Source organism: Plecotus auritus, assembly GCF_963455305.1.
Source record: "Plecotus auritus genome assembly, chromosome: 1".
NCBI classification, from domain to species: domain Eukaryota; kingdom Metazoa; phylum Chordata; class Mammalia; order Chiroptera; family Vespertilionidae; genus Plecotus; species Plecotus auritus.
The window spans coordinates 54,802,937-54,829,967 of NC_137770.1; the positions used below are offsets into that span (position 1 = coordinate 54,802,937).

The 27,031-nt window shown below is 40.9% G+C and overlaps 1 protein-coding gene across 2 annotated transcripts in view; it reads left to right on the forward strand.

The window, feature by feature from the left end:
- ICE2 (interactor of little elongation complex ELL subunit 2) overlaps positions 1 to 13,192 on the forward strand; it is a 79,705-nt gene extending 66,513 nt beyond the window's left edge. For both annotated transcript variants that reach the window (XM_080687270.1, XM_080687271.1), the window contains exons 15-16: positions 4,924 to 5,182; positions 12,478 to 13,192. In XM_080687270.1, the coding sequence (XP_080543396.1) occupies positions 4,924 to 5,182; positions 12,478 to 12,600 (382 nt within the window). In that variant the 3' untranslated portion in view covers positions 12,601 to 13,192. The remainder of the gene's footprint in view (positions 1 to 4,923; positions 5,183 to 12,477) is intronic.
- Positions 13,193 to 27,031: the final 13,839 nt, after the last annotated feature.

Sequence of the window (27,031 nt, forward strand, 5' to 3'; positions counted from 1 at the left end):
GTCGCCATCTCCCATTTACTTATTAAAAAAAAAAGTTGCCTCATTTCGACATGTACATATGTGCATTATGTTTTTTATTATTTATTTACCACAAGTAAAGGTCAGGAATTGTTATCTTCCTTTTAAATTTTTTTTACTGTTTCACTTCATTACTGCTGTGTATGTGCTCCATGTGAGTGACATAGGTGCTTATGTAGGTGGGTTCCAGCTTACAGTGAAAATAGCCTTACATTGCACCATAGGAACGGATCTCTGACGTAACCTGAGGACCCTACTGATCCCTCCAACTTTGTTCTTCTTTCTCAAGGTTGCTGAGGCTATTTGAGGTTTTTTTGATTCCATATAAATTTTTGGAATATTTGTTCTAGATCTTTGAAATATGCCATTGGTATTTTAATAGGAATTGCGTTGTGTCTGCTGATTGCTTTGGGTAGTAGGGACATTTTAATGATGTTATTCTTTCAATCCATGAACACAGTATATGCTTCCATATACTTGTTTGTATCTTCCTCTATTTCTTTTTTCAATGTCCTGTAGTTTTCAGGGCACATGTGGGAGGCACCTAGTAGATGTCTCTCTCACATCAATGTCTGTCTGTCTGTCTGTCTCTGTCTCTCTCTCTCTCTCTCTCTCTCTCTCTCTCTCTCTCTCTCTCTCCCCCTCTCTCCCTCTCCCTCTCTCCCTCTCTCCCTCTCCCTCCCTCCCACTCTATTTAAAATCAATTGAAAAAAATATACTCAAGTGAGATTAACAAAACAAAAATGCCATCAATTTCTGGATGTTAATTTTGTATCCTGCTACTTTCTTTAATTCACTTGTTAAATCTAGTAGTTTTTTGGTAGAGTCTTTATGACATTTTATTATCACTATCTTAGTTTGTGTATTAGTGTTCTACTGCAGATGAAAAAAAAATTACCACAAAATTAGTGTTATAGAACAACACAAAGTTATTATCTTGCAGTTCTATAAGTCAGAAGTATAACAGGTCTTCCTAGGCTAAAATCAAGGCATTACAGGGCAGCTTCTTTTCTGTAAGGCTCTGGTGTGTTCTGTTTCCTTGATGTTTGTGTATTCTAGAGGCCACCTGCTTCCTTGGCTCATGCCCCTTTTCCTTCATCTTCAAAATTTCAAAGCCAAATTGAGTCCTTCTCACATCACATCACTCTGACCTCTTCCACAGTCACATCTCCCTCTGAGTGTCTTCTGCCTCCCTTTTCTACATATAAAGACTCTTACGATTATAACTAGAGGCCCAATGCATGAAATTCATCAGCCCAGTCTGCACCCCTCAGCCCAGTCTGCACCCTCTCCAATCTGGGACCCCTCAGGGAATGTTCGACTGTCGGTTTAGGCCCATTCCCCGGGATCGGGCCTAAACTGGCACTCGGGCATCCCTCTCACAATCCGGGACTGCTGGCTCCTAACTGCCCACCTGCCTGACTGCTTGATCGCCCCTAACTGCCCCTCCTGCAAGCCTGGTCACCCCTAACTGCCTCTGCCTGCTGACCTGGTCGCACCTAACTGCCTCCCCCTGCCAGCCTGGTCGCCCTTTACTGCCCCCCCCACCCCGCCCCCGCCGCTGCTGGCCTGGTCGCCCTACGCAGCCTGCTCTTCAGTCATTTGGTCATCCCTCACTGATGCCCCCTGCCGGCCTGGTTGCCACCAACTGCCCCCCCCCCCTTGCCAGCCTGATTGCCACCAACTACTCCCCCTGCCAGCCTGGTCACTCCCATGTGCCCCCCCCCCCCCCCCCCCGCTGCTGGCCTAGTTGCCCCAGGCAGCCTGCTGTTCAGTCGTCTGGTCGTCACTCACCCCCCTGCCGGCCTGGTCGCCCCACACAGCTTGCTGTTCAGTTGTCTGGTCATTCCTCACTAACCCCTCTGCCGGCCTGGTCGCCCCATGCAGCTTGCTGTTTAGTCATTTGGTCATCCCTCACTAACACCCCTGCTGGCCTGGTTGCCCCCAGTTGCCCCCCTCTGCTGGCCTGGTCACCCCTAACTGCCCCCCCTGCAGGCCTGGTTGCCCCAACTGCCCCCCTGGTTGCCCCCAACTGCCCTCCCCTGCCAGCCTGGTTGCCCCCAACTGCTCCCCCCTCCAGCTTGGTCGCCCCCAACTGCCCCCTCTGCCGACCTGATCGCCCCATGCAGCCTGTTGTACAGTTGTTTGGTCATCCCTCATTAACACCCCTGCCAGCCTTGTTGCCCCACACAGCCTGCTGTTCGGTCATCTGTCCGGTTATTTCGGTCGTGACGGCCCCTGGCTTTTTATATATTAGGATGGGCCCACTAAGATAAACCAGGAAAATCTTACTGTTTAAAAATCAACTGATTAGGAACCTGAATTCCATCTTAATTCCCCTTTGCCATGTAATGTAACATATTCACAGATTCTAGGGTTTAGGACATAGGCATTTTTGGGAGGCCATTTATTCATTGTGTACATTGTACTTTTGTGGCACTTTTAAGATACTCTTCTATGGAGCACCTATCTTATTTTTATAAATTCTTTCTGTAAACCAAAAGGCACCCTTATTTTTAGTGAAGTTAGTTAAACTATGATTTTCATTGATGAAATGTCAATCTTTAAAATGTCATTTATTCCTATTACCAAATCAATTATTATTCATTTCCTTATATGGAAAAATGAAAGTGATGGTTTGGGAAAGAAATTCTCCAGAGGGTAAGAATAATTTTCTGTGCTGCCTTGATCTATATCTATTACTTTTCTGTTTAAAGATTTAATGAAAACATAACTTATCAGGTTTGTAGGCAGATCCTTAACACTAAAGTATGATTAATTCTTATTTTTAATGACATATTATGGGGGAAAACTGATGTTCTCCTTAGCACTTTTGAGCTAGAAGAGTGTAAAATCCTAAGAAAGCACAGTGTATTAATCGTATTCTTTTAGCTCTTTATGTTGATACACTGAATTCCTTAAAGCTTTCTAAGGGAAAATATATATTTGACTAGAGGCCCAGTGCATGAAATTTGTGCCTGGGGGGGATGGTCCCTCAGCCCGGCCTGCACCCTCTCCAATTTGGGACCCCTCGGGGGATGTCTGACTGCCGGTTTAGGCCCGATCACCTCTGGCTCCTAACTGCTCACCTGCCTGCCTGCCTGATCACCCCTAACCTCCTCTGCCTCGGCCCCTGCACCCAGGACCCAGACTTCCCTCCCTCTGGCCAGCCACAGGCCCCCAGAACCCCCAGGCCAGCCACCCGCTGTCAGTTAAACTTTGATATTTCATCTGCGAGTGAATACAGGGCAATTTAGGAATTTCCTTGAAGCGAAACATGCCCCTCACTGTGCTGCTGCCACTGCCGCCGCCAAGGCCAACGCCACCGAGCCCTGGAAACATTCCTAAAGGGTAAATAGTAATAGAAACAGGAACAGTAAGCTTCGCCAGGGCTGGCCGCAGGCCCACAAGAGCCCCAACAGCTTCGCCCAGGCTGGCTACAGGCGCCCAGGACTGTGGGCGGCTTTGCCCAGGCCCCACCTTTGTCAGGAAGGATGTCTGGAAGACGTCCAGTCTAATTAGCATATTACCCTTTTATTAGTATAGATATTTAACGGAACTGATTACCATGACAGTGGGAATTATGACTAAGGTTATGGCCTGTGGAGTTCGACTGTCTGATTTTTATCCAAGCCTTGTACTCAGAACATTGGAGATATTTCTTACCATCTCTAATTCCTGTTTATGTCTAGTACTAGAGGCTCAGTGCATGAAATTCATGCATGGGTAGGGTACCTAGGCCTGGCCGGTGATCAGGACCAATCAGGGCCTTTCGGCTGCCAGCCCAGGCCTCCCTTCCCTGACTGCCGGCCAGGGCCTTCCTTTGTTCCACGCTGCCCCCTGGTGGTCAGCACACATCATAGTGAGCGATCTAACTCCCAGTCAAACTCCCAAAGGGACAATATGCATATATGGCTTTTATATACATAGACTAGAGGCCTGTTGCATGAAAATTCATGCACTGGAGGGGGGGGGGGGGGGTCCCTCAGCCCTGCCTGGCCCCTCTCACAGTCCGGGAGCCTGCAGGGGCAGGAGGTGACCTGGCGATCAGGGGAAGGCAATGCCCCAACACACCTCTGCTGCTGCCACTGCCGACAGCGCAAGCCTCGGCCGGCCTTGGTTACCTGAGCCTCGGGCAGCCCTGGGCGGCTGGGGGGCTGAGGGAACTGGGGGACTCCGGAGGCAGGCGCACGTAGCAAGCCGGATGGCGTGAGGGTCAATTAGCATATTCCCTCTTTATTACATAGGATAGGGTTAATAATTAATATTATGCCTTGAAGGTTTGTTGTGGAGTATTTAATAATAAAATGGATATAAGCAGTACAAGAGTTAACTCATGGTAAACATTCAATATGTATCAACTGTTATCGTTACTTTTATTTTCGTAGCACCTCATATTGTATTGCGATTGTTATGTTGACTGTTTCTGCTACTTTCTTTTAAGCTGCTCAGTGTGGTGAATGTGTCATATTCACTTTTGTATCTCTCTTCACCTATTACTAGATACAAAGTAGGTGCAATGTTGGTTGAATGAATTAAAATGTTCTGTATAAGAATTATAAAAATGTACATTCATGAAATGTTTTTCTATATAAATGTGTTGTCCATGGATTAGAGAATTAGGCAAACTATTTGTTTCCCATTAAATTATTGAAAACTTACAAAGTGGCTGATAGGACAGTAAAATGAAAATAATTATATATCCTGAACTTTGGAATAAGAATTAAAATTAGTTGCCTAAAAGATGTGAAAATAGTTTAAAAGACTTCTTAAATCTTATTTGGTCATAAAAGTATTTTTAGAGGTGGTATTCCATTCCCATATTTTTTATTTACTCATAGACCATGATTAAGAAAATGCTGTTGAAATTGACACACTGAGTTGAGTTTCATTGTGTGCATTTAGCTTGCAGGAGGGTTCCTACTTGTTGTCCCATGCAGCAGAAGATTCTTCACTCCTGATCTATAAGACCTCTGACGGAAAGCTTACTAGGACAGCATACAATTTGCATAAAACACATTGCAGCCTTCCTGCTGTACCTTCCAGTCTCTCAGTTCCCTGGGTTCCATTAGATCCCAGTCTGTTGTTACCATATCATATCCATCATGGAAGAATACCTTGTACTTTTCCACCTAAGTCACTGGGTCCCACAACACAACAAAAGGTAAGATCTTTTTAAAAAAAAATAAATGTCCCATTGGTTGTTTATTATTAATCTATTTCACTTCGCAGGCCTTATACAGCCTGTAGGCCTGATGCTACCCATCCCTGCTTTAGATATACAAATATGATTAATTTTTTTTTTCAACTAACTTGGTGGTCAATGCTTACACTTTTTCCCAAGTAGACAATGCAATGCATCATTTATTTTGGTATAATAGATGATGCCAAAGGCGTTTTTGAACCAGGGACCTCTTGATTCAAAAAAAGAAAAAAAAAAAAATCTATTTCACTGACTATATAGTGATGTCCACATTTGCCATATTAATCATAATACCATTGTAAAAACTTCATCCATAGGAAGGATAGATAAAGTTGTATGCTCTACTGAGTTCAATTGTTATGTCAGGAAACTTTCTCTTTTTTTGTAAGCTTTATAAGTCAACTAAAGGAAATTACACTAGCTTGCCCGGGTCGGGGGTTGGGGGGATGGCATAAGTAAGGCATCCACATAGTTAAATCCCTGTGTTCCTATGAAAAGCAAAGTTAAGTTTTTGGTAGTTTTTGTTTATGATACTGCTTCACTTCATTAAATATTTGAGACAATTTACAGAAGAATACATACAATAAAATTATGATGATGCAATTAAAATTGATAAGCATGATATAGAAACATATAAAAAAAGTATTAGTAATTAGAGAATGCAGTGTGCCTTATTAAAAGTACAATAAAACACGCCCTGCCATGTGAGGATACAACAAGACAGCCATCTACAAACCAGGACACAAATCCTCATCAGAACAGAATTTGCCGGCACCTTGATCTTATACTTTTCTGCCTCTAGAACTGTGAGAAATAAATGTTTTCTAAGCCTCCTCCCCACCACACACACACAAAAAAAAATACAATAAAATGTTAAAGACTTTGTGTTTTGCTAAGTATTGTATAACTCGGTATTTATTGAATTATAATTAATGTTACTCTCTTTATAGATTCCTTCCCAGAAATACCAGTTGAATGATTTTTCTCTATCTGAAACTTCTGTAAAGCCATGGCTAGAAATACTCTTTACCACGGCACTCATTCTTTATATCATGGAAGAAATTCCAATTTGAGTTTAGTTTTAGTAAAAGTTTTGTCCCCTACAAATATAAATATGAATGTTCAGAAAACAAAAACCCAGTGTATTTTCCTTCCCTGCTGCCAAAAATCTTTCAGTCCAAATCATTGTCTGAGTTCTGCAATCTCTTTAGCATGTGTGTCCCAGAACATATATCACTTGTCTATCCTGTAGATGTTTTCCATTCTTGTATTTTTCTTTCTTTTTGAGTAAATATACCCAAGTCATTTGAAAAATAGCTGAAATGCAAATGCTGAAGTTTTTTCCATAAGTTAGTGAGTGGGGTGTTTATATGTTTTTCAGTTTTTTAATGTTACTGTTTGAGAACATCTTTTTAGAAATGAGGACTCCTTACACATTTTTAGTTAACTTTGTCCAGGAAGATTTATAAATGTTAATTAGTTGCTACTAGTGAAAGAATGGAGAAAGTTAGTTGTTAGCATTTTAAATCATTTTACCTAAAGTTTTGGTTGGCTATTTCTAGTTTACATTTAATACAAGTAATCCTATCTAATAAAAGAGTAATGTGCAAATTGACTGTACCTCTGCTACACCCACAAGCCACGCCCCCAAGCCACACCCACAAGCCAATCAGCGAATATGCAAATAAACCCAACCAAGATGGCTACGGCCACAGAGAGCAGGAGGGAGGCTTGGGTTTCCCCGGCAATGGAGGACGCCAAGCTTTCTGCCTGCCCTTGCTGGCCTAGGCCTCTACTCAAGGCTACAAAGTTTCAATGACGAGAGATACATAAACCCAAACAGAAATGGTGGCAGCCACGGAGCTGGAAAGAGAGGAGGCTAGGGTTGCCCGCGGCTATGGAGGAAGCCAAGCTTCTGCAGCCCTGGCCGGCCCAGGCCTCTGCTTAAGGCTACAAAGTTTCAATTATAGAAGATATATAAATCCCAACAGAAATGGGGGCTGCATCGGAACAAGCAGAAGGCTTGGCTCCGCTCCAGGCTACAAAGTTTCAATTGTAGAAGATAAATAAACCCCAGATACCATGGCCTCTGCTTGGGTCGCCAGGGGGCATGGCTGGCCTGCAAACCACCACAGGCCCCTCGCCCAGGCCACCCCACGCCCCAAGGGAACCCCCACCTTGATCTGGGACACCCTTCAGGGCAAACCAGCTGGCCACCATCTGTGCACCAGGCCTCTATCCTATCTAATAAAAGAGTAATATGCAAATTGACCATCACTCCAACACACAAGATGGCTGCCCCCATGTGGTCAAAGATCCTGCCCCCATGTGGACACAAGATGGCCGCCACAAGATGGCCAGCAAGGGAGGGTAGTTGGGAGGGACCAGGCCTGCAAGGGAGGGCAGTTGGGGGCGATCAAGCCTGCAGGGGAGGGCAGGAAGGGGTGACCAAGCCGGCAGAGGAGGGAAGTTGGGGGCGACCAGGTCTGCAGGGAAAGGCAGTTGGGAGGGACCCAGGCCTTCAGGGGAGAGCAGTTTGGGGGAACCAGGCCTGCTGCAGGGGAGGGCAGTTAGGGGTGACCAGGCCTGCAGGGGAGGGCAGTTAGGGGTGACCAGGCCTGCAGGGGAGGGCAGTTAGGGGCAATCGGGCTGGCAGGGGAGCAGTTAGGCATCAATCAGGCTGGCAGGGGAGTGGTTAGGGGGTGATCAGGCTGGCAGGTAGAAGCGGTTAGGGGCAATCAGGAAGGCAAGCAGGCGAGCAGTTGGGAGCCAGCAGTCCTGGATTGTGAGAGGGATGTCCGACTGCCCGTTTAGGCCCGATCCCGGGATCGGGCCTAAACGGGCAGTCGGACATCCCTCTCACGGTCCCAGATTGGAGAGGGTGCAGGCTGGGCTGAGGGACACCCCCTCCCCTGTGCACAAATTTTGTGCACCGGGCCTCTAGTGATTTTTATAACCTCCTAAAGCAGAATTTTCTTAACAATAGTAATTGAAAACTATTTTAGATGGATTTATGTTATTTCTAGAATAATGATTTCCTTTTGATTTAGAAAGTCTGATGTTAGTTTCTCAACAATTCTCTGTGGAGTGGCTTATTCCTTTCAATACCTTGACACAATTCTATATGTCCAGGATTTGGCCACATAAATACCAAGTTAAACAATTCAGTAATATATATACTACAGAACACTTTGTTCATTTGTATTTTTTAGGATGGTTCATGCAGCCTGGCTGGTGTGGTTCAGTGGTTGAGTGTCAAACTATGAACCAGGAAGTCATGGTTTGATAACCAGTCAGGGCATATGCCTGGGTTGTGGGCTCAGTCCCTAGTGTGGGACATGCAGGAAGCAGCCAATCAATGATTCTCAGCATTATGTTTCTTTCTCTCTCTCCCTCTCTGAAATCAATAAAAATATATATATATATTTTTTTTTTAAAAAAAAGCTGCTTCATGCATTCAATCCAAGAACAAATACTTAATGAGGTTATCCAGGCCCCAGTTGTATAGCCTAGCATTAGGTACACTAGAAATTAGGTAACTAATGCTTGGTTTGATTTTTTTCTCCAAGCCCATGGAAAGTTTTTGGTAACCTCTGACACACCTCCCTAATCTAGCCCTACATTGGGTGGGAGTTACCCCACTTTCCTCCCTACTTCCTGCTAATTAGGCCATAGAAATGGGACATTCTAGTCTAACCAATGTAGGCACAGATAGGGATACCAGCCTTAATAGCAATAGGAAAAGATCAAAGCTTCAGGAAACTTGGGGAAATAAGACTATATGAAACAGAAATCATCTATTTCATGGTGTAAAAACTCATATAACAAATGTTTCTGCCTCTGATGTGATCCCCTAGTCTCTAGTCTACTTGAATTGAGATCTCATCTTCATGTAGTGCCTTAGGCACTAAAACCCTCAGAGTACCCCAGTAGAGCCTCCCTCTGCACAGAGCAAAGCTTAATAGGAGGCTCCCATTTGCTTTTTGTGCTACTCCTGACTTCTGTTTCCAGTCGTTTTGCAATGGGTCTATGCCTCTCCCTTTTCCCTTCAACAATCCCTGTCATAAACGTTCATTATACACACACACGCAGTCTTACAATGGAAATTTCAGAATGCTTGCTTTCCTCAGTGATATAGTAGATAACAGTTAGTATGGTCAGTATGCTTTTATAGTAAACTAGAGGCCCAGCGCACAAAATTTGTGTACAGATATGGTCCCTAGGCCTGGCCTACAATCAGGGCCATCTTCCCCAGCTGCTTGCAGGCAGCCCTGCCCTCCCACTGCCACCCACCCCTGGTTCCCCATTCACCATCGAGTGATCGAAGCCTGACAGCCATGGGAAGGGACTGAGGTGTCGGCCATTCCCGCCCACTCGCCGGCCCTGCATCCGCCACGGGTTGCCCTCTGTGTATGGGGTGACCGGTGGGGTAGGGGCCTTGGCCTGGCGCTGCCTGCATCCCCTGCCATGCACCCCTGGTTCCCTGTTCATCATCGGGCAATTGGAGCCTGCTGGCTGGGGAAAAAGACCAAGAGGTGGTCAGTACGCCTCATAGTGACTGGTCAAGAGGTCATTCTGGTCATTCGCCATTAGGGTCAATTTATATATTACCCTTTTTTTAAATTTAATAAATCTTTATTGTTCAGATTATTACAATTGTTTCTCCTTTTTCCCCCCATAGCTCCCCTCCACCGGTTCCCACCCCACCCTTTGCGCTTACCTCCCCCCACACTGTCCTCATCCATAGGTGTACGATTTTTGTCCAGTCTCTTCCTGCACCCCCCATACCCTTTTCCCCCTGAGAATTATCAGTCCACTCCCTTTCTATGCCCCTGATTCTATTATATTCACCAGTTTATTCTGTTCCTCAGATTTTTAATTCACTTGATTTTTAGGTTCACTTCTTGATAGATATGTATTTGTTGTTCATAATTTTTATCTTTACTTTTTTCTTCTTCCTCTTCTTAAAGAATACCTTTCAGCATTTCATATAATACTGGTTTTGTGTTGATGAACTCCTTTAGCTTTTTCTTATCTGTGAAGCTCTTTATCTGACCTTCCATTCTGAATAATAGCTTTGCTGGGTAAAGTAGTCTTGGTTGTAGGTTCTTGCTATTTATCACTTTGAATATTTTTTGCCACTCCCGTCTGGCCTGCATAGTTTCTGTTGAGAAATCAGCTGACAATCATATGGGTGCCCCCTTGTAGGTAATTAAATGTTTTTCTCTTGCTGCTTTTAATATTCTCTCTTTGTCTTTTGCTGTTGGCATTTCAATTATGATGTTTCTTGGTGTGGTCCTCTTTGGATTCCTTTTGTTTGGGGTTCTGTGCGCTTCCTGGACTTGTAAGTCTATTTCTTTCACCAGGTGGGGGAAGTTTTCGGTCATTATTTCTTCAAATAGGTTTTCAGTATCTTGCTTTCTCTCTTCTTCTGGCACCCCCATAATTCTGATGTTGGTACGCTTGAAGTTGTCCCAGAGGCTTCTTACACTATCTTCAACTTTTGGGATTCTTTTTTCTTTTTTTTGCTTTTCCGGTTGAGTGTTTTTTGCTTCTTTGTATTTCAAATCTTTGACTTGATTCTTGTGTTCCTCTAGTCTGCTGTTGGGTCTCTGTATAATATTTTTTATTTCAGTCAGTGTATGTTTAATTTCTAGTTGGTCCTTTTTCATATCTTCAAGGGTCTCGTTATATTTATCGGCCTTTTCTAGGATATTCTTGTAAAGCCTTATAACCGTGGTTTTGAATTCTATATCCATTCGTTTGTTTTCCTCCATTGGTGCCAGCCAACCTTCCCTGATGGGGGCTCCGGAACAGGGTGCGGTTCCCGGCTGGGGGGCGGGGCCAGCCAGGGCATTGGGCCATGGATTTTCTGGTCTCTGGTTGTTCTGCCATTTTGGTCGCTGGGCTTTTATTATATAGGATATGCAGTGGGGAGTAGTCTAGATAACCTAAAAGCCATAGCACTTTCCTAATCAGTATGTTACAGAAGTTCATCAGATTCAAACAGACAGACTGGCAGACTCAAATCCCAACTCAAGTTTATCCTTTTAGTCATCTAATTATAAACCCAAAAATGCCCCAAAAGGGACAAGATATTCGGTGAGAGAAGCTGGGGTCTGCTTCATTCTTAGTGAGCCAGTAACCCTTTGGAACAATGCTAGTAATATGTCTGTTGGATTAGGAATAAGAGAGTGTTGGGAGTTCCAATATCACCCATCACTCCAAAGTCTATACTTCACTGGACAAGATGTGAAGGGTACAAAGTGGTTAGGGAAAATAGAGTCAGAGCCCAGCCAGTGTGGTTCAGTGGTTGAGCATCAGCCCAGGAACCCAGAGGTCCTTGGTTTGGTTCCTGGTCAGGACACATGTCCTGCAGGACACATGGCCTGCAGAAGGAAGCCAGGCGATGATGTTTCTCTCTCATTGATGTTTCTATCTCTCTATCCCTCTCTCTCTGAAAATCAATAAAAACATATTTTAAAAAAGAAAAATAGAGGCAGATATGGACAGGTTCTGGGGGAAAGGTCTCAGCTTTTGCAGCTTTGGTCCTTCTCTGTGAGGCATGGCTCTCCATTAACCTATTTTAAAACTTTATGCTCTCTCAGTGGCCAAGGAGATGACAGCATTTCCAGATCTCATCTTCAGAATGACTATAATTAGCAAGGGATTGTATCTTAAGAATATATCTCTCTCTTCCCTAGACAGTGAATTACTGCTAGAAAGTGAGGATGAGCAGCAACTTGCCCTGAAGAGTAGACATTAAGGCAGAACTAGCACCCCAAAAAGTTTCTTCCCCCACTTCCCTTCTTTCTCTTTTTCAGTCCTCTGTAATATCCTTACATTTTGGAATTTCTCCTTTACCAGCTCTAACCTTGTATTTCCTTCCCCTCCCTTCATAGTTTTCATTTCTCTTGCCTGCCCTTCATCTTTGTTATGGCAGACATGTTGCTAAAAACGCCTGTAATTCCCTCATTTTCTAATTTAACATTTCAACCTCTTCCAAATTTAACACAGAACGTGGTTTCCCCTCCACTTCTCTTCATCTACTCTGATCTTGAAAATTTAGTACTTTAAAACTTTGTGAGATTAAAGCTTATTTAGAAGCAGCCAGGTGGTTAGGGATTAAAAAATATATAAAGGACCACTCACAAAGAAAGTAATACATGTGGTAATAATACAGAGTAGACTGTACTAGTATATAAATATGTTGTAAACCTGTTAAACTATTTTCTGTTCTTTGCTTCAACTCTTAGATTAGTGGAACAAGAATGCCTACACACAGCCGCAGGAATCCAGTTTCCACGGAAACCAAAAGCCTGCCTGCTCAGCAAGTTGAAAATGAAGGAGTGGCTCCAAATAAAAGAAAAATAACATAAGGACTCTACCATGGAAAATGAAGAAAAAACAGTTATAACAGTTCAATTTAGAAAAGTTTGAGGGGACACATGCCTAAAAGATCAGTAGACAAGATGAACATTTTTCTTTTAGTGTCCTTGAGAGTTCTTAGAGTGCCTTGAAAAAATATGTTGTCTGTGTGGGAATGCTTTAAAATGTAATGCTATACTCTTAACGCTTGATGTTTGAGGAGAACCTAGATATGTTTTAACATTACCATGGCAGGGAAATATACAGAAAAGAAAATTATTTTTGTAATAGACCTTTTTCAAAAATTGTAAATAGGAAAATAATTTGCTTTTTTTCAAGAGCAATACCTATCATTGTGTGTTATATTAATTGAGCTATATCACCAGCCTGCTGAGAGTGGCTCAAAAGGTTAAGTCTTGCCACTGTCAGAGATAATTTTGAGCAACATGAAACCTTGTTTCTGACCAGTTGTGACAGTTTTTATATACGATTTTGAAATGATGATTGTTGCGGGTTAATAAAGAGAATACCTTTAAAAACTTAGCAAAATTCCATTGCAGAAGCCAAATTTTAAAATAAAAAGTTCCCTGCCTCTGAAAAGCTAACAATTTTTGTTGGGCAACCATCAGTTTGTTAAACAACTTTTATTGTGTTACAGGTTTGATGATCAATACCTCTATCTCTTGGCACAAATCCCAGCTGAGTGTTGAAATATACTGAAAACAAAGAGATGAGCATGTTTTCCAGAAACATCTCATTATTTCAACCGATAAGGCTAATGTGTGGTAAAACATAAGCTATTTTTCCCTTATCTATACTGATTAATTTAAATTTTCTATAACCATATCAGTGAATTTGGAAAAAGACATGATCAGCTGATATTAATGTAGCTAATTTGGTCTTAAGAAGGGATGGACTTATTTAATTTTTGTATTCTTGTGCTTTAATGTCCACTAAAGTTTTCAGAGATATATGCATCATTTATAAAGCAGGTTTTGTAATCCAAGGCAATATGAGCTTTGTTTTTGTAATTTTTACGTGTTTTATATTAATATTAGAAATTTATAATAATATAAAAAATCTAGAAATTTCTAGATTCCTAGAAATCTTCCCAACTGTGATAAGAATTGAGCATTTTCATCTTCAATTACCAAGTTTTGTTTTGTTTAGACTTTTGGTCAGTTATAAAATATTTTTATTTAATGAGTAATTATCTGTAAAATTGTTTTATGTATTTTAACATATGATTTCCTCCTCCTTCCATTTCCTTTTTAAAACATGGAGCCTCTTTTTTAATGGACTTTTTTGTTGTTGTTTGTTTGTTTTTTAGCTTTGTCACAGACTCCCATGTCCCAGAAATACTTTAGTTGTGACTCATTTGGCAATTAACCTAGGGAAAGTCAGGGATTTCCTTGGAATTTTCTCTTTTAAAAAAACCAGACAATGATTTCTTCAGACTTCTGAATACCAGAAAGTCTTGGCTTTCTTTCTTTTTTAATTTACTTTTTACTTAGTAAAATGATCTTGCAAGTGATTATTTTGAAATTATCTTAGCCATACATTTAAGTAACTGTGATAATGTATGTAAAGCTAGCCTTAATTTTCTATTTGTGCTTAATTAAGCCTTTTATAAAGCATATATTTGATCAAGTCTTGTGTTCTTGTTCGTGATTCTTAGTGCTGAGAATGTGTAAGTAACAAAATGACATTTACAGTATGAGCAAAAATATTTTTTTCTAGGAACAAAACACTCAGTGTTAGCAAGGATGTGATGGACCTAGCCCGCTTATACATCCATGGTGAAGGTATTATTTATACATACCTCTTGGAAAATATTTAATTCAGTAAAATTTGATCTAAAGTAGCCCCACTCTCATAGTGTGTATGTATACATATATCACAGTATTTATTTGTTTATTTGACTTACTGTCTTTCTTCTTCAATAGACTCCATGCTCTGCCAGGACAGGGGCATATTTGTTTTGTTCACCATTATGTAACCACACCTAACATAAGTATCTGTCCTGTAGTTATTTAGTAAATATAGGTTGGCTGTATGAATAAATGAATGTGTAGATGTCAGGGACAGATTCTTTTCCACAGAAGCTCACATTCCAATGAAGGACATGATACTGATCTATGTAAGTAAGTGCTCTGGTTAAGTTATATGAGAAAGTCATCTAACCTAGACCTGATAATTAAGGCAGATTTTCTGAGATAAAGCTTGAGGTGAGTCTTTTAAAAATGAGTAGGAGTTAGGCCCTGGCTGGGTAGCTCAGTTGGTTAGAGCATCATCCCAATATGCCAAGGTTTTGGGTTCAGTCCCCAGTCTGGATAGATACAAGAATCAACCAATGAATGCATGAATAAGTGAAACAACAAATCAGTGTTTCTCCTCTCTCTAAAAATCAATAAAACTTAAAAACAAACAAATAACATGATGAGATATGTGCTTGGGAAACCTCTTGTTGCCATTAGTCTAAGGAATGGAATGGAGCTGGGAAAGACTGTAGGAAGAAAGAAAAATTGGAAATCTGTGCTTTAATTAAAAAATGGGAAAGGCCCCGAGTTAAAGCTGTAAGTATAGGGATGGACTTAAGTGATAATAGAAAAATGGTAACTCAGTGATATGGTTGGTAGGGAGAGTCAAGTTTGGCCTCATGTTTCTCATTTGGAGTGCTGGGTAAGTGATGGTTTTATGCACTGAGAAAGTAAGAAAATGGGAAGAAATTCAATAAAAATGTTCATTGTCTTTCACCCTTTCTATTCCTTGGGTTTCAGGTTTGAATATTATATTTGCTATGTATTGCTACATAATAAATTACCCCAAAATGTAACTGGTTAAAATAACAAACATGTATTATCTCAGAGCTTGTGTGTGTCAGGAGTCTGGATGCCACTCAGCTGGGTGCCTGTGGCTCACTGCCTCTAATAAAGTTACAGTCAAGTGGTTGGCTGAGGCTGCAGTCACTTGAAGGGTTTTCTGGGGCTGGAGCATCTGCTTCCAAGAAGGCTCACTGTTGGTGGGGGTGGGATGTCAGTCTCTCACTGGGTATTGCCAGGAAGCCTCTCCTCACTACATGCACCTCTCCATAGGTCTGCTTGAATGTCTTGGCATAGCAGCTGGCTTACCCTAGAGTGAGCAAGGAGGAAGCCACAATATCTTATATCTGAATCTTGGAAGTAAAGCACTGTCTTCTGCCACATTCTCCATGTTAGAAATAACTTAGTTTCACCTCTTGAAGGGAGGAAAATAAAAAGAATTTGTGAGCATATAGTTAAGCCGCCACAAATGCCATGAACATTTTAGGGATATAGAAGAACTAGGTTTAGGGTGGAAAGAAGAGAAAGGGAAACACAAAACATCTTATTATCAACATGCTAAATCTGAGCTAGAGATAGTCGATGTCAAACATAGTTGGTAATTTAAATTTTGAACTCAAGACTGATCACACCAATACAGATTTGGGAATCAGTGTGTCTTTGATATTTGAAATCAGAAAAAAATAATAAAATGACATGGAAATTAATAGAATGAAGAAATAGCCATGATGGAGCCCCAAGGAAAATCACAAACTTCAGTAAAAGAAGTTTATTAAAATGGCAAGTGTGGAAGTCAGATTGATAAACCTTAGGAAATAAGTACAATGTGATGTGGAAACAATGAAAGTCTTCATTGCCAATGGGTCAGCAAAACTTGGAAATAATTTCACTATTTGGATTTTCTTTTGCAGTTGCAAAGGGAATTGACCTGTTTGTTCATTTCCAGTTCCACTTAGATTCCGGGTGTGGACACCTCAAATATTTTAGAGGTAAAAGGAGTTTAGGGTAGAGGAGAAAGAACACTTTTCCTTTCTAATATTTTATTAACATGATAAATCTGAAGTTTCTGATGGACATACAAATAAAGATACTATGAGGCTTGATGTGTGTTATAGGTATATGGTACTTTTTAAGCAAGCTTTAGAATATTTATATCAAGATTTGTTGAGTTTCTCCTTGAGATGTTGAAATAAAGGGGATACATTTAATTGAACCTTACAGTCTTGCCATGTTCCTTTGGCTAATGTCCAAACTTCTTATCAAGGTATGTAAGGGCAGGTTCACAGGCCTCTATCTGGGGTTTGGGTCTGATCTGCTGAGCAAAGTTTACTGAAAGAGTTGAGACCCAGGTGCATATTTCTAGGATGGGTCTCTAGATTGCCTCATCAAATAGGAAGGCTCTCTCAAGAGTTTACCTTGGCATGTGTGTTTTCTTTCAATATATGAGCTACTATTAATGATCAAGCCAGGGGCTACAAGAGGGTTGTTTTCTATAGCTGTACACACATGGTATAATCTGGTTAATTCTCTAAGGAATGGGCGGGGAGAGGGGAACAGTGTAAATTAAATGCTGCTTTAAAAGTCAAGAAACAAAGATTCTGTGGTTAGCGGGTTGAATTCCTCCTTCCCTTTTCTTGAGAAAATGCATTTCTTGAAGGGGAAAAAAATATTTTCTATACTTCCTATCTGGGTTTTGCTTACCAAAAACTATATACAGAACAGGAGAGTATGTGCATCTTAATCCTGAGGCTCACTGCAGTAAGGCAGTGCCACACGGATGACGTGAATTTTGGGTCTCTTCCAAGCATCACATTAATGCACGTCTGCTCCAGCCAGACTTTGCCATCACACGAATTAGCCACTCTTGTCCCTGCATGCATGCCTTGGCACATAAAGCTACATCTGGTTGGATTTATTACCACCTATCAAAACTGTGCCTGTCCTCTCTGGAACTAATAATGCATTTTTGAGCATCAGTAAGGTCTAATACATTATGCCAATCTCTTGGGATTTATAGATAAATAAGATTGATTTCTAACTTAAGGGTATTTCCTAATCTAGTTAGGGATACACACACACACACACACACACACACACACACACACACACACTTAGCTATAATACGAGGCAGAATAGTCAAATGGCACAATAGTGCATAGGAGTAAGAAAATGGGATGCTTGTGCATAAGAGAAACTCGTGGTTAAAATGGCCTTTGAGCTATATGTTTGAAAACAAGTAAAATATTAATATGGGCAAAAAGGAAGCAGAGCATGAGGGGAAATCGTATGAAAAGTGCAGGTTTAGGAAATAGCAAATGTGTTCATGTAACAAGCATGGGAGTAAAGGATAATAAATGGGAGATGGAGAGGTAAGTTAGAGCTTGATAGTGGAAGGTATTAACTATATTCCAGATTTTGAAAGTAATCGGGACATTGAAGGCTTTTTGAGCAAGATGACATCAATTTTAGGAAATTTAAATATTAAAGGATTATTTAGAAAGGAAGACTTATGACAAGGTTTAACTATACAAATAGCAGGCAGACAGTAAAGATGTAAATTGGAAAGTCATTTGAAAGTTAGCCGTCAGAGTTAGCCCTGTCACCAAAATGAATGTCTACCTCAAATAACATTGAGTCACAACTCAGTAACAGACAATAGGTGTTGGGAATACAAAGGTGAATTGAAGGTCATGGCACATGAAACTATGTGGAATTATGAAGTGAGAGGTTTCAAAGACTTAAAATATTAGAGGAAGAGTATGGATGGGGTGAAAAGACAACAGTTATGTGTTCAACCAAATATCAGCAGTACAATAAAGGTGAGATCCTATAGAACCTATAGACTGAAAATGCAGGTCTAGAACAAAGGAGAGAGAAATAGATTGGAAGGTTGGGAGCCCATATACCAGAAAATTATGGTGAGCATGTCTGGGACCAAGAGGGGCTTTTTTTTTTTCCCCCTGTTCTTCCTCTGGCCCTCTGTTTGGGCCAAGAAGCTGGGAGTTTGGTTACATACCCAATTAATTGAGCAAATAAATATATTGAGAATAATGGGAAAGGTATGTCCAGGAAGAGCACAACATCACTTTTGTGATGTATTCCTGCCAAATATGCATAAGCCACGAGGAAACACCAGGGAAATTGAAATTGAGGCATTAATCTCTCTAATAATTGGTAAGCAATCTTCAAAATAGCAAGGTCGCCCTGACAGGTGTGGCTCGGTTGGGCATCCTGTGCACCGAAAGATTACCTATTCAATTCCAGTTTGGGCAGCTGATCTGTGTTTCACATCAATGTTTCTCTCCCTCCCTCTCTAAAAATCAAAATATCTTTATATATCAGGGTCATAAGAAACGGAATGTGTCACATAAAGATTAACCGAATGGACCCAGGCTCCTGGTTTGGATCCTAGTCCAATAAAGGACATTATTGGAACATTTGGAAAATTTGAATGGAGTGGATTATGTGCTAGTAAGGTATGGATATGAATTTCCTGATTTCGGTGTGGTTATGTCAGACTGCCCTGTACTTAAACACTGAGGTATAAATTAGTAATGGTGTCTGCAACTTACTCTGAAATGGGAGGACTCAGGCAGAGATATGTTAACAGGGAGTCTTGAAAGGATCACACGAGCTATGTGTACTATCCCCGTAATTTTTATATGTTTGAGATTGTTTCAGACTAAAAACTGTGTAAGAAGGGTATAATTCACAGTATCAGGTACTACCTGGAGGTCACAGAGGACGGATAATAATTGGGGTGGGGGATGCGGGAGGGGAAAGACTGTTGGGTTCAAAAATCAATCAGGCATAAACACAAAAGTGTTGAAATGAGGATGAAATGAGAAAATCAGGGATTCCTGTTTTGGGGGTCTAGGACATGAAACTTATAACTCAAATCACTAAAAGCTTTTCTCTAAATTCCTACAGTAGTTACTATAATACCACAAATTCTAAATCTCAGATGTTATCCTATATTCTTCTTTGGGGATTTTTGTATACACCCCCAAACAGATGGTAATCTTCTCATGGGCAATGGTTGTGTCTTTATACAGACTATGTTTACCCCAAAACCAGTGCCAGGGCCAGGCAGCCTCCAGATGTTCTTTCAACACGTACTAACTTGAGCTGATACCGAGAGCTCCCCATAGACCAGCATGTAGCTAGGTTGTCTCCACCTCAGTCTCAGATCTCCCTGCCACAAGGGCAGGTCTATGGACACCTATGAGCCCCGCACAATAAAATAAATATTTAAAACTTGTGTTTGTTAAAGGCAACACCAGTCACCCCTCTAAAAAGAATAAAACTCTACATTTTGGATACATTTTACAATACCAAGTCATTTAAGAGTAACAAAAAAATACAAATTCAGGTTAGGTTTAACCATTTGGAAGATACCATATTTCAAAACCGCTTAAAAACATTCTACCTGGCAGCCAAAACTTTGTCTGGACAAGTCTGTGAGTTTACCTGGACCAGAAACAAGCAAAACAAACTCCTTATCAAAGGGAGAGACAGGTGTCCAATCACTGGCATGCTGAAAAGCTGCCTGTTGTTTTACACACCTCTACAGCTGATGTTCTCCAAGGCCACGTACACCCATGCCTTCCACAGCTTAGCAAGCTGGGCTTTCAACAAACCTCTACCCAACTTAGGCTCCTCAACTATGAGGTCTTCTGGATTTAGCTGTTACATGGGACTCCAAATAAATGAGGATATTGTGTCCAGGAGCAGTCTTACTGATGGCATAAACCTCCCTGAGGCAGTATTAAAATTTACACCTAAAGTTTTCAACTGAAAATGAGAAATGAGTCCAAAAAAAAAAAAAAATCAAGTGATTACAATCTGTGTTTAATTGAATGAAAAAGTTAACATATCTATACAACTAAGAAATAGTATGTATTTTATGGAGTTTGTGTTTTATTTATCTATTTGGTTGTGGGTCCCAACAATAGGCTAATGTGAAAAATAAAGGATTGAACACATTTTGCAAGTATAATGTCTGCCCTCTGCCCCATCAAAAGTGATGCAAATTTTAGTTTCCCAAGTGCCACACTGGGCAGCTGGAAATAGCCTCTGTTCAATTCCAACATGCAGTCTCATGGAATTGCACAATGACTTCTTTGAGTTCAGAAAGGTGGTGAAATCGCAGTGCATTAGGCTTGAATGTCTCTGTATATGTGTGCATGTTGGGAGGCTAATAAAGTGGTAGGTCAGTCCCTAATTCAGTTTGGCTTTTTTTTAATGCTACACTCTATTGCCTGAAAACTTTTACTCCTAAGGAGGAAGGACTGTGTAACTTAGTAAGAGCCTAAGGCCAAAATGTCATTTTGCATACAAGGAAGTGCTGAGTTTGCTGTCAGCCAGGCCTTCTGCCTCCCAGGAGCCCACGCTAGAGTTAATTCATATCCAGCATTTGGGGAAGTCCTCAGAATGTTAAGACTGTCAGCTGCAACTTGAAGAGAAGTATGAGAGGTCGGGCCTTAGAAGGAGCCAGCCCAGAGCTGGAATTTGTTGGATGAGGCATCGGGGGTGGGGTTTGGAGGTGAGCACTTCCTTAGAGTCTCCACTCCATCATTTGCTCAGGCAGTACCTCTCCTCTCTTTGAGTCAAGTCTTTTCATCCGTAAAATCCAGATATTTATGCCTTCCCAGCATATCCTACAGGCTCTAGTGGCCTTCAATAAATAATGGATATAAAAGTTCTTTTTAACCTGCCACTAACGCACTGTTTAAGTGTGAAGTATTGTCAAATCAATGAGCCATGTCATTTGAGCTAAAACTGGAAAGGAGTTTGCCAGACTGGAAGGGAAATTTCAAGCTGAGAGACAAAGTATGATCAATGTTGCAGAGGTACAGACATGCATAGCATGTTGGAATAGCAGGTCTTCCAGGGTGGCTCAGACCTGGCCAGGTGCCCATGGTGAAGGGACCAAAAGGAACTGCTAGAAGCGTTCTGGGGAGAACTTCTCAGTATGAAGCCCTGGGTGCCTTATTAGAGACTGCAGGTGTTGTCTTGAGATAGGGAGTCATCAGAAGGCTTTTAATGGGGGTGGCAATAGAGGCAGGCAGCACGGTTAAACTTCCATAATGGGAAGTGTGGCTATAATATGTAGGATAGATTTGGGGGCACAAGGGAAACTAGGGAAGTCTGAAGGCAGGAAGATCAGGGGATGCTATTTTTTTTTTTTAAATCTAAACAAAAGCCTCTAGAGATCAATCTTACTTGGCAATCTGTCATCTTTGTTTCTTCATTATCAAATATACCTGCCATATTGGGTGAGAATGTGCCCAAGACAATGAGATCTTAAATCTACTGGAGTTGGACGTCAGATATAGGGTGATAAGTACTGCAGACTCTCACACCCCTTGGGTTAGATGCCTTTCCATCTACAGCCCAAAGCTAGAGGGTAAGATTATCTTTGCAAAAATAATTATTTGGGGGATTAACCTCCATTTATATTATTTTGAAGTGGACTCTAAATCTCGGGGTGGGGGAAGGTTGGTATCCTTCTAAGAGGAAGGATTAAAAAAAAAGCCAAACAGTCCTAGCTGACTTGGCTCAGTAGATAGAGCGTTGGCCTTCTGACTGAAAGGTCCAGGGTTCAATTCAGATCAAGGGCATGTGCCTGGGTTGCAGGCTCAATCCCCAGTGTGGGGTGTGTAGGAAGCAGCCCATCAATAATTCTCTCTCATCATTGATGTTCCTATCGCTCTCTCCTTCTCCCTTCCTCTCTGAAATAAATAAAAATATATTTTAAAAATAACAAAATAAAAAGCCAAACTGAATTAGGGACTGACCCTACCACTTTGTTAGCTCCCAACATGCACACATATACAGAGACATTCAAGCCTAATGCACTGTGATTTCACAATTCCTTCACTCTCTTTAGCCCTGGCCAGGTAGCTCTTTTGGTTAGAGCATCGTCCCAATACCCCAAGATTGTGGGTTTGATCCCTGGCCAGGACACATACAAGAATAAACCAATGGATGCATAAATAAATGGAACAATAAATCGATGTTTCTCTCTCTCCTTCCTTCCCTCTTTTCCTCCCTCCCTCCACTTCCCTTCCTCTCTCTAAAATCAATTTTTTAAAATATATTTTTATTGATTTCAGAGAGGAAGGGAGAGGGAGAGAGAGATAGAAATATCAATGATGAAAGAGAATCATTGGCTGCCTCCTGCACGCCCCCAACTGGGGATCGAGCCTGCAACCTGGGCATATGCCCTGACTGGGAATCGAACCGGTAACCTCTTAGTTCCTGGGTCTACGCTCAACCGCTAAGCTACACCCGGCTGGGCTCTAAAAATAAATTTTTTAAAAAAGTTACTATAAATATTACTTTTACCTAGTTGGTCTCTCTCCTAACCTTTTAAAACTTGGACTCTGAAGTGTACAATAAAAAGGAAGTGAGCCTAGCAGCTGAGCCCAGATGCCCAAACTGAAACCCAAGTTCCCCTTCATTGAGGAGCTTGAGGGTCAAAGTAAGTCATGCCATGAGCTCCTCCCAAGAATGCTTGGATATTTGTGTGATATATATGTTAATGTTTCAAATGAGTATTACAGCCTTAAAAGAGAAAATTTGCTTGGTTGAGACTACGTAGTAATATGAGACCAGCACTACCAGCCCTGCCAGCCCTGTGGGTCTCAGCCATTGCTCTTCAGTTTGGTGTCATATGTCTGAACACTTTTTAACAATACAAGGCAGATCATGTTATTAAGTGCATAATGTATTAGCAGACACATTTGTGAAAAGACTAATAGAAGCAATGGTAGTTAGTAACTCTGAGAATGATTTCAGATTTTGAAGGAAGAGTAACACTGCAGATCCAGGAAAGGGACTGACTGGCAGGGTCTTTGGCCGACTCTGCGTCCACTAACTCTGAGCTCCTTTCCTCTGCAGCTGTCTGGGGCCGTGTCTAAGTTTGTTCTAGCTCTCTAGACTGCCCACAAGAATGCCACTGGCTCTGGAAAAGGGAGGGGCTGTTGGTGGTAACTGAATCCATCTTGATGGTGATCTACAGGAGACTGATGTCATTCATTGGAAACTTCAACCAGCTTGGCCATGGGAGTGTTGGCTTTTGAGGCTCTTTTTGGTATGTAAGTACCTCACCCAGAGATATGTTATTACTAAAGATTTCATTTCAACCCACACTATTTTTGGATATTGTCACACACAAAACCAACAAATACTTTTAAATAGTATTACGTGATTTTGAATATTTGGTATCTTAGGAACTCTGGAATTAATATTGGACTGATGGATAGCCACTTCAGGCCTGTCAGAATGATCACATTTTCTTAAAACTAGAGAATAGATACTGCTGAGTCCATGGAGCAATGTAATCATATAAGGGTCTGATCATGGCTTCATGTATTTTTAACCCCAGTGAGCAATATCCTTTCCTCCTACTGTCCTTTGTCCTCTGAGTCATGAGCCCCGGCTCAAGAATGTCCTTTAAATGTTCCCCCAAACTCCTCTCAAGTGACCAGAATTTGCCTTAGGCTCTAGGGTAATACTTTAGTAGAGAAGTTCCAAAAATACTACACAATGGTGGCATTAAGTAATACATGCCTTCTCTAGAGGCTTATTCTCTCTGCCTGTTTTTATACTGGAATGTTCGTTTAAAAATTAACAGCCTCACCTCTCCGCATTGACACTCCCTTTGGATATTGAATACACTGGTATATGTGACATTTCCTCTTTTATGCTTAAACAATGACTTATACAGCTATGAGTAACTGAATGCACTGGCCCAGATGGAATGTGTGACTTCCTTTCGCTGGTTGGGGAACTGCTCCTTACAGATTTGTCATTCATCGGTTGGGCTCCTCTAGCCCTTTGATTTCATTTCTGATGTATTTGTCAAATTATGATTACTTACTTACCTCCACTAGACCGTAAGGTTGGAGTTACCTTGCTTCTTGCTAGTTTGCTTCTGCTATACAGTCCTGCCCTAGGGGCCTAGCAAATAGTGGGTGCTCAATGTTTGTTAAATCAAAAGTTGTCTTCAGAATTCCTTGATTTTAATGGTCAGACACTGGCAGCTTTTTCAGGAACAGGGGTGATCAAAACCACCGAGGCTTCCATCTGTACTAGAATAAGCATTTTACCAATTTCATAGAAAAATATTTGTAAAGCACTTGCTAAATACAAAAGTTCCCATAATTGATAACTGAAGAGAAAAAATAGGAGGTGCTGGATACAGAGAGACCTTTCAGAAAATATTTCCAAGTTAGGCATATTCTGAGTTACATTTTTTTACAATCTTAACAGTTTTCCTTAAATTTCTTCTTTTGAGCTCCAACATAACCTGCATACTAGAGTTGTGTGTTTTTTCCACCCCACCCTAGTTGCTATAGCTGATGAATCATAGTAACCAGAGACGGAAAGACCAGTGAAATCATTTGGCTTATCGCCAAATTAGGGAGTGTACCATGGGATTTGGAGAAGACTAACCTCTCATTTAAAAAGAGAAAAGAAAAAAAAAAAAAAAAAAAAAAAACTGCAGCCAGAGCTGATTAGAGCAGCTCACCCATCTGTTTGTCTTTTGCTTCTAGAATAACCCTGAGAACTACCCTATTGAAAGTAATCAGGAATTCCGATCAAGGGCCCCAGGAAAACCAAAATGTTAAAGAAGTAGAGCTCAATGTCTACTCCCTGAGTAATGAAGTTGAATTATGAACCTTTTAGTGGTTGTGTTAACCAAGTCTTATAGAATCTGAGACTGTTTTAGGAAGATTACACATTTAAGAGCTAGCAAGGACTTTACAGATGACCTGGGCTAAACTGTCCCGTTCCCAGATGCAGAAACTAGGAGAGAGATGTCAAGAGATTATAGGTGTGCCTAGGCCAGGAGCACCTGTCGATCCGTCTCTCTCTGTTACAAGCACACAGTACAGTAAAACTTCGATATAACGGACTAATTCCGGCGAACAGCCATTATATGATCAAGTTGGTTTCTGAATGCGTATGTTAAAAAAATTGACAAATTAGTTAGTTTACCTGTTTTTACTTGTGTAGACATGTTTGTGTAATTAAAATTATGTATGAAAACTTTAATTTCACAGAAAGTTTTTCTACATTTATTACTTTAATTTTAAATTTATCCTGAATAGATCTAATAAATGCATACATTCACCAGTCACTGAGAGTAAACAAAAGCACACGGCTGGGTGTGGCTTAGCACATGTGGGGACATCTGCTTGTAGGCATTCAAACTGCTACCAAAAGTCACGCCATGTGAAAACGGAACCAGTTACTGTGTCCAATGCAGTGTGATCACGAGCTAATTATTCGCCCAACATTGTTTAAGAGTGGTGACTCTTAGATATGTAGACTATAGTTGTAGATATGTAATATTTATTTATGTCAGCAAAATTACTGCAGTATTTTTCCAAAATAATAGCCTATTCACTAAAATTTGTTAAAAATAACATTGAATTAATAACAAAAAATGACCTATTAATTTAATTATAAGCAAATCTTGATTGAAAGCATTTTAAAGTTAACAGGGTGTTAATTTTCACATATGACATATGGATCGGAAATTTTTTCTGTTAAATCTGAAGTCCATTAAATCGAGGTCCACAAAATGGAGGGTTTACTGTATCCTCCTCCTCCATGTTCTCTATTACGTTGTTCTTTCAAGAAATAGCAAAGCTGATTTAGCATCCATATTCCCTTCATGTCAATCAAGCCTGACCCCCAGGCATCACTTGTCCTTGAGCCACAGAGATAAGGACACTTTAGCCCCACTTGCAGCCCTCCACCATTTTCCTTGCTTCTGTGTTGTTCCTGCTGCAGAACCATGGCTTCATCTCCTGTTCAAACTCTGCTCCTGTTTTTTGGACTTTTTAACAAATCACAGTGTCCTTAGCTCCTCCCTTGGTACTTAGCTTAGCTCTACCCCAGCTTCCAGTGTCCCCTCATAGCATCCCTGCCCCAACTCCAGCCTCTCAGGTTGTCAAACCGGCACCATGCTGCCTGCTTTTTGCCAGTGCCCCCTTACAGTGAGGAGGGATGTTTGTGCTACATGGATGGTGATAGCATCTATATTCTTGTGTCCCCAGAGCAATCCTCGTATCTAGTTACCTGAGTGTTATCACAGGTTCACATTATTAGAAGTCTAAGTTCCTTTGCAACATTAGAGATATTTAATAGTTGCCTGTGGTTTATTTGTATAATATTCAGGACAGCCTCATTTTACTTTAAAGTGTTATTTCTTGATCGCAGCTCTATATCTGAATAATGTAGGAACTAAAACCATACTAAGGTCCCATGATCCAAAGAGTCTAAATTAAAGTAACAATTTTATGTGGATATTTTCAGTTTTACAAGGGCTATTCATCCCATTTTGGACAAAAAAAAAAAAATGGAACACAGAGACATAAGGTCAATCATATTTGATAAAAATTATTTCTTGATCTACTTGTATAGAGATATAATTTAGTAATTCAAAGTACTTCCATTTAGAAATTCTATTGGGCCTTTTCTAATGAATAGATAAAACATGTTTATGTTTGGTAACATCCATGTGCATGTATATGATTAATGTACCTAAATGTACCTACATTAATGTACCTACATTTGCATATTAAGGACTGAGTATTACAGC